Here is an 8371-nt window from a genome sequence, read left to right on the forward strand (position 1 = left end):
TAGACACATAAGTCAACTCATAAGAGCTTTAAATTAATGTTAACCTAAAAGATGAAAACAGAACAACACAAGCTACAAATAGAAAAAACTTAACTGATATATTGTACTTTCAATCCTTTTGATTTATAACAAACAAAATTATAAATATAAAAAATCCAAATTTAATTTTGAGGTACCAATTTTTATTTAACATATAAATTCAAACTTTTGTTTTATGTCTATTTTACGGACCATGTTCAGGATCATTTCTACTAATAATATCATTTTCAAAACTTGAACTTACATCTCCCATTGAGAATGTAATATGCATTTATAAATCTTAACTTGTTTAGTATAATTATTATAACAATTTGAAACACTTAAAATTTTGAGATTATTCAATCATAATATATAAAAAAAACATATATATATATATAATCAACATGCTCTCAATATATGGAGCCAAGCTGACTCCCATGGCATCTATAGTACTCCAACTTTTATTTTTTGGAAAAAATTATGTTTGATAATATATGATAAAAGGATATAAAATATTCCAAAACCTTAGCCATACCTGAAAAATTTTCGAAGAAGAAGAAGAAGATATACTCGTATATATTCGACAGTCGACACCCTCATCCGAAGCTGAATGGTACATTATCTGATAATCATCTATTTACTGCTACAGAGATGCAAGCAAACTTGACACTGTATATATCAATAAAGCAACCAAATGGTGGTGAGAATTGTTCATGTACCTTTTTTCTTCTTCTTATTATTATTATTGTCTTCTCAGATGAAAAAAAAATATGATGCAAATGAATGAAGGAGGATAAATTAGTTACTTCATTCGTAAGTATCAATTTTCTTTTTAAATTAACGAAATATTCACTATTTTTTAAAACATTAAAGTGAGCCTTATTAAATAATTTTTTTATTAGTAATTTTCTTTTACGAAAAATAAGTGTTATTTTAAAAATGTTTTAGAGAGGCGAAGTGATGAAAGGTTATTGCAGGTAGGGTTTTAATTTATTTTGGCATCATATACTGGTGATGAGCAGTACCATTCAAACCTCTTTTTAGCTTTGGCTTGTTTATCTTGTTTTTTGTTTGGGTGAAATGAAGTCACGTGAAGGCCTCTCAAGCCTCTTCTTTAATCTCCCTCACATCCTTAGTATATAACTCCCCCTTTAACACTAATATTAACCTCCATTTCCCCATATATCCCCATTCATGGTTCTTGCTTTAATTAATTACTCCACAATTTTCTTTCATCTTAAGATCTTCCTTTGCCAATGACACCGCTCTATGATCTCAACTCACCACCCTCTCCCTTTCCCCTAGAGGATCTAAAACACCACCACCACCACCATCTTCAGCTTTTTCTGTCACTCCCCCAACATACTGCTTCTTCTTCATCTGCTCATCATCCTACTTTCTTTAGCAGTACTGATGCTGCTGCCACTCATAAACCTCAAGAACCAAAACCCTATGATCTCAAGGTAATATATAATGTTCTTCATAGTTATATATGTCCATATGGTAAACTCATGTTTCTGCTTTATTATTAACTGATGATCTTTGATTAATATCTTGATTTATGTATGTATTTTATGTGGATGTAAATGTTTTGAAATTATATTATCTATGGTTTTTGTAAATATAGGTCAATAATTACGTGAGTCATGATGGAGGAGGTGGATCAAGCGATATTCAACAGGCGATAAGCTCATCGTCATCATTACTTGAGTCTGCTGCGGTGGATTTATCCTTAAGTAGAAAAAGAAAAGATGATGGAGATGATTATGAGAGTGTAAGTGATCGTAATAATGGATCATCAGTGGAACTGAAATGGATGTCTTCTAAGATGAGATTAACGAAAAAGATGATGATGAACTCCAATTGCAGTGGTCCTCCTCCATTACCACATAATAAAGCAGCAGTGAATGACAGTAAATATCAATATCCGATTCAGGATAGCGATGAAAAAAATTATTTCAGTAAAACTAATAACACCATTAGAGTCTGCTCCGACTGCAACACAACCACGACGCCTCTTTGGAGAAGTGGGCCTCGAGGTCCCAAGGTACGTAAAATGTCTATTTACCCTATACTTGCGTTGTTTAACTCAGTAAATTATAAACGTGCAAGGTTACTAATATTGAAAACTTGGGGCAGTCTCTTTGCAATGCTTGTGGGATTCGGCAAAGGAAGGCAAGACGAGCCCTGGAAGCAGCGGCGGCAAATGGAGAGACTGTTGCAGCATCGATGAAGATTAGGGTACACCACAACAAGAAGGAAATAAAGAAATCACGTACTGTTGGACAATATAAGAAAGAGTTGAAGAGTAAATCAGGCAATACCTGTCTTCATCATCATCAGAAGAAGAGGAAGCTTTGTTTTAAGGAAATTACTCTAAGTTTGAGCAAGAATTCAGGTTTGCAGCGTGTGTTTCCTCAAGATGTGGAAGACGCTGCAATCCTCCTAATGGAGCTATCTTGTGGCCTTTTTTGTTAGAAATCAAACCCACTCCAAGCATAATCTAGAAGCATGAGACGTGGAGCAATTTTGTGCCATGCAAAGTGCTGAAATTTTAGCCATACAAAGTGCTCCATTATTGAGATGTTTTGTGGCTGGAAATTAAGTGGATTAATAGCCACATTTGTTGTCACTTTATCAGCCTATAAATAGAGGCTTGAACTTGTGTTGTAATGAAGAAAAATGAGAAGAAAAAAGAAATAAGAGAAGCAACGTGAGTGAGAGTGAGAAGGTTAGCAAACCTTGAGTGAGTTAAAATCTAGCAGCAGCTAGACTATCTAGTCATTGAGAAAATATTTGTAATCTTCGTATTGTAATATATTGAGTGTGTAATAAAAAGTAAATTTTCGGCCCATCACGTTTCCAACAAGTGGCATCAGAGCTACGGTTCGGAGCTTGGTTCGGAGTTCGGTTCGTGTCCGGTTCGTGTCCAGTTCGGAGTACCTTTGGTGTTCATCTAACAAGTCGATATGGGCGACGTAATTCAGCTACAAGTTCCACAATTGACGAAGACAAATTATGGAAATTGGAGCATTCGAATGAAGGCTTTGCTCGGTTCGCAAGATTGTTGGGAGATCGTTGAAAAAGGATACATCGAGCCCGGAGATGCCGCTACAGAAGCAGCTTTATCAAATGACGCTAAGAAGGCGTTACGAGAAGTACGAAAGAAGGATCAAAAGGCCTTGAATAGTATCTTTCAAGGTATGGATGAATCAACCTTCGAGAAAATATCAGATGTGAAGAACGCGAAGAATGCATGGGAGATTTTGCAAAAATCATTTCAAGGTGTAGAAAAAGCTAAAAAGGTACGCCTTCAGTCACTTAGAGCTGAATTTGAAATGTTAAAAATGAAGAGCTCCGAGAATATCGATGACTATGCCAATCGTGTAAAATCGGTGGTAAATGAAATGAAACGAAATGGAGAAACTCTTGACGAGGTAAGAGTGATGGAGAAAATTCTACGGTCACTCACACGCAAATTCGAGTACGTAGTCGTTGCCATCGAAGAATCAAAAGATTTGTCAAAGATGTCGCTCGAAGAACTTGTGGGTTCTCTGCAAGCCCATGAGCAAAAGATGAAACTAAATGAAGATAGTGAAAATCTTGATCAAGCCTTGCATAGCAAGTTGTCCGTCGACGACGGAGAAACAAGTAATAACTTTAGCCAAGGAAAAGGAAACCGCAGAGGATACCGTGGAGGCTACCGTGGTGGAAACAGAGGAGGAAGAGGATCACGAGGACGTGGAAATCAATCATATGGGAGATATCAAGAAAATAAAGATTATCAAACATCCAACCGTGGACGTGGATCTAGAGGTCGTGGCCAAGGCAGATTTCAAGAAAATAAATCTCAGGTACAATGCTACAACTGTAACAAGTATGGACATTTCAGTTACGAGTGCAGATCAACACACAAAGTGGATGAAAGAAACCATGTAGCAGTCGCAGCAGAAGGCAACGAAAAAGTGGAATCAAGTGTCTTTCTCACTTACGGAGAAAATGAAGATCGCAAGAGAAGTGTGTGGTATCTCGACAACGGTGCAAGCAACCACATGTGTGGAAGAAAGGAGCTGTTCACAGAATTAGATGAAACAGTTCATGGACAAATAACTTTTGGAGACAACTCACATGCAGAAATCAAAGGAAAGGGCAAGGTTGTTATAACACAAAGGAATGGAGAGAAGAAGTACATCTCAGACGTTTACTACGTACCAGCTTTGAAGAGCAACCTGATCAGTCTTGGTCAACTCCTAGAAAAAGGATATGAAGTTCATATGAAAGACCGCTCACTCGCCATCAGGAACAAAAGTGGAGAATTAGTTGTTCGAGTTGATATGACGCGAAATCGTCTTTTCACCCTCGACATCGAGTCTGGAGAAGTAAAATGCATGAAGACGGATCTGAAGAATGAATCATGGTTGTGGCACTTAAGGTACGGACATCTCGGATTTTCTGGCTTGAAGCTGTTGTCGAAGACAAATATGGTGAATGGATTACCAAGTATTAATCATCCAGATCAACTGTGTGAAGCCTGTGTCAAAGGAAAGCAGCATAGGCAGAAATTTGAAGTAGGAAAATCTCGAAGAGCTAGAAGACCATTGGAAATTGTACACACCGACATATCTGGTCCGTACGACATTGAATCACTCGGTGGAAACAGGTACTACCTAACTTTTATTGATGATTATAGCAGAAAATGTTGGGTTTATTTTCTCAAAGAAAAATCGGAAGCCCTAGAAAAATTCAAGGAGTTCAAAGCAATGGTGGAAAAACAGAGTGGTCGATATTTGAAGATACTCAGATCCGATAGAGGAGGCGAGTATACTGCAAAGCTTTATGAAAGTTTCTGCAAGGATCATGGAATCATTCATCAGTTAACAGCCAGACGCACTCCACAACAAAACGGAGTTGCAGAAAGGAAGAATCAGACAATTCTGGATATGGCAAGAAGCATGATAAAAGGTAAACACCTTCCGAGAACTTTCTGGGCTGAAGCCGTTGAATGCGCAGTTTATCTGTTGAATCAATGTCCAACAAAAAGTGTAAGACACAAGACACCAGAAGAAGCATGGAGCGGTCACAAGCCAAGAGTTGGACACCTCAAAATTTTTGGATGCATTGCATATGCACACGTTCCTGAGCAACAGAGGAAAAAGCTTGACGATAGAGGAGAGAAGTGTATCTTTATAGGCTATGACAAAAGAAGTAAGGCCTACAGACTTTATAATCCTCTTACTAAGAAATTGATTATCTCAAGAGATGTCGAGTTCGATGAAGCGGATTACTGGAGATGGAGTGAAGAAGAAAAGAAAGTGGAATGATTATTTTTCAACGAAGACGACAATGATGTCATCAACCAAGAAGAACAAGGCGATGATCAAAGTCCTGGTACAACAGCCCCTTCGTCACCAACCAGCAGCAGCGGAAGCAGCAGCTCAGATGAAGCACCCACAAGAACACGGAGTCTCAACGACATCTACAATTCTACGGAACCTGTAGAGACGCAGTTCGATTATTCACTATTCTGTCTAATGACAGAATGTGATCCAGTGACATACGAAGAAGCAATTGAAGACAATAAATGGAAGAAGGCCATGGACGAGGAGATTGCTGCAATAAGAAGGAATGACACGTGGGAGCTAATAAGTCTGCCAGAAGGACATAGCCCGATTGGTGTCAAGTGGGTGTACAAGACGAAGACCAACAAAGAAGGAAAAGTAGAGAAATACAAGGCAAGACTAGTCGCCAAAGGCTACAAGCAAAGACAAGGAGTGGACTATGATGAAATATTTGCTTCAGTCGCAAGAATAGACACAATTAGGCTTCTCATAGCGGTCGCAGCACAATACAAATGGAAAATCTATCAGATGGACGTCAAGTCTGCATTCCTGAATGGCTACTTGGAGGAGGAAGTCTACATAGAACAACCACCTGGATATAGCATACAAGGAAAGGAGGACAAAGTCTACCGATTGAAGAAAGCTTTGTATGGATTGAAGCAAGCCCCAAGAGCATGGAACACAAGGATCGACGAGTACTTCCGAAGAAATGGATTCATCAAAAGCCCGCACGAGCACACCCTGTACACAAAGAAGAATGGATATGGAGATATCATGATCGTATGCCTATATGTGGATGACATGATCTTCACCGGAAACAATCCAGGTATGTCTGATGATTTCAAGAAAGCTATGACTAAAGAATTTGAAATGACAGATATCGGTGAGATGTCATACTTTCTTGGAGTCGAGGTGAAACAAATGCAAGATGGAATTTTTGTCTCTCAAAAGAAGTATGCGGAGCAGATTTTGAACAAGTTCAAAATGAAGGATTGCAAGCCAGTAGTCACGCCAGCTGATCCAGGGATGAAGCTAAGTGTTGATTCGACAAGGGAGTCGATAAATCCGACGTTGTTTAAAAGTCTCGTTGGAAGTTTAAGGTATTTGACAATCACACGACCAGATATTACATATGCAGTAGGATTGGTGAGCAGATTCATGGAGAAGCCGAAGCAAGACCACTTAATTGCCGCAAAAAGAATTTTGAGATATATCAAAGGTACGATGAACCATGGTTTATTCTATACCCACTCACAAGATTCAAAATTAGTTGGCTACTCAAATAGCGATTATGGGGGAGACTTGGATGATCGGAAAAGCACTTCCGGATATGCATTCCACATCAGTTCCGCAGTTTTTTCATGGTCGTCAAAGAAGCAACAAACAATTGCTCTCTCAACATGTGAAGCAGAGTATATGGCCGCAGCAACTTGTACATGCCAAGCAATGTGGTTGAAGAATATTTTGGGAGAAATAGGTGTTTCAAATGAAGGTCCAATTACCATCTACGTTGACAACAAATCCGCTATATCACTTGCCAAGAATCCGGTGTCGCACAGCCGAAGCAAGCACATCGATACGAAGTATCATTTTATCCGAGAGCAAGTGAAAAACAAAAACGTGGAGTTGGTCCATTGCAGGACAGAAGATCAACTGGCAGATATTTTCACAAAGCCGTTGAAAGTGGAGACATTCAACAAATTCAAAGAGAAGCTCGGTATGAAAGTTGGGTTTGAGGGGGGAGTGTTAGAAATCAAACCCACTCCAAGCATAATCTAGAAGCATGAGACGTGGAGCAATTTTGTGCCATGCAAAGTGCTGAAATTTTAGCCATACAAAGTGCTCCATTATTGAGATGTTTTGTGGCTGGAAATTAAGTGGATTAATAGCCACATTTGTTGTCACTTTATCAGCCTATAAATAGAGGCTTGAACTTGTGTTGTAATGAAGAAAAATGAGAAGAAAAAAGAAATAAGAGAAGCAACGTGAGTGAGAGTGAGAAGGTTAGCAAACCTTGAGTGAGTTAAAATCTAGCAGCAGCTAGACTATCTAGTCATTGAGAAAATATTTGTAATCTTCGTATTGTAATATATTGAGTGTGTAATAAAAAGTAAATTTTCGGCCCATCACGTTTCCAACATTTTTCACACTTGAGATACTTACTATTAATATTATTATTATTATTATCATTTTAACGGGTACACGGCGGTTGACGGCATCGTTAGCGAGTTTGCAGGTTATCTTGTGACTTTTTTCACTAATAAATTTTGTAGCTTTTATGACAGATTTGAAGTGTATGTACCCAAGTTGTATGAATTTATAAATGTTTTCTGAGAATTGAATCTCAGCTTGTTGGGAGAGGTAATTGAGATCTCCGACCAGTTTAATTAATTCAAAGATGGTGTTGATTAAGTGAAATTAGGGTAGCGGCCCTCCATGTGCTTTACATGGATTTGGAAACGTACAACAAAATTTAAAAAGGTTGTCAATAGTTTGGGTTCCAACTTATTTTTTCAAGCCATACCAAAATGTTAAGAATATCTCTGGCTATTGATTTTTTTAAACCAAATTATTCTATGAATTACGGAATACAAATCTCCCATCCCTTCTTTGTGCCGCCCACCAACAAAAAATCTTCCATTTATTTAACGTCAGCGCAAAGAGAGACTGGCATGTGCAGTTTTCATTTTGAAGAGATTAATGATGAAATAGAAGTCATCAGAGATTGTTTTTTTGTATAGATGAAAATCATTCCTAGAAGTAAATAATATTTCAAAGGCGTTATAGGTTTCTTTTTTTAGGATATATTGCTCTCATTGGAGCAGTATTTTGTTGTTGCTAAGCAAATTTTATATTATTGTGTTATGTAAATGATCATAGGTCATGAAGCAACATCATGTTTAATTGTGTTGTATGCAATGTAACTGTAGTAAAAAAAAAAAAACCTTTCCATGCTATTACTTGCGGTGGAAAATAAGTGAATAAAGAAAAAAAAAAACTTATGATAGATTTTT

At 37.8% G+C, this 8371-nt stretch overlaps 1 protein-coding gene across 1 annotated transcript; it reads left to right on the top strand.

Annotated features, from left to right (window-relative positions):
* The first annotated feature begins 1015 nt into the window (after positions 1–1015).
* Positions 1016–2871, top strand: LOC107958879 (GATA transcription factor 21). Its single transcript, XM_016894780.2, has 3 exons — positions 1016–1481; positions 1646–2065; positions 2158–2871. The coding sequence occupies exons 1-3, from the start codon at positions 1275–1277 to the stop codon at positions 2494–2496; spliced, it is 966 nt and encodes a 321-aa protein (XP_016750269.1). The 5' UTR covers positions 1016–1274; the 3' UTR covers positions 2497–2871.
* Positions 2872–8371: the final 5500 nt, after the last annotated feature.

Source organism: Gossypium hirsutum, chromosome A05 (genome assembly GCF_007990345.1).
Source record: "Gossypium hirsutum isolate 1008001.06 chromosome A05, Gossypium_hirsutum_v2.1, whole genome shotgun sequence".
Taxonomy (NCBI): Eukaryota; Viridiplantae; Streptophyta; class Magnoliopsida; order Malvales; family Malvaceae; genus Gossypium; species Gossypium hirsutum.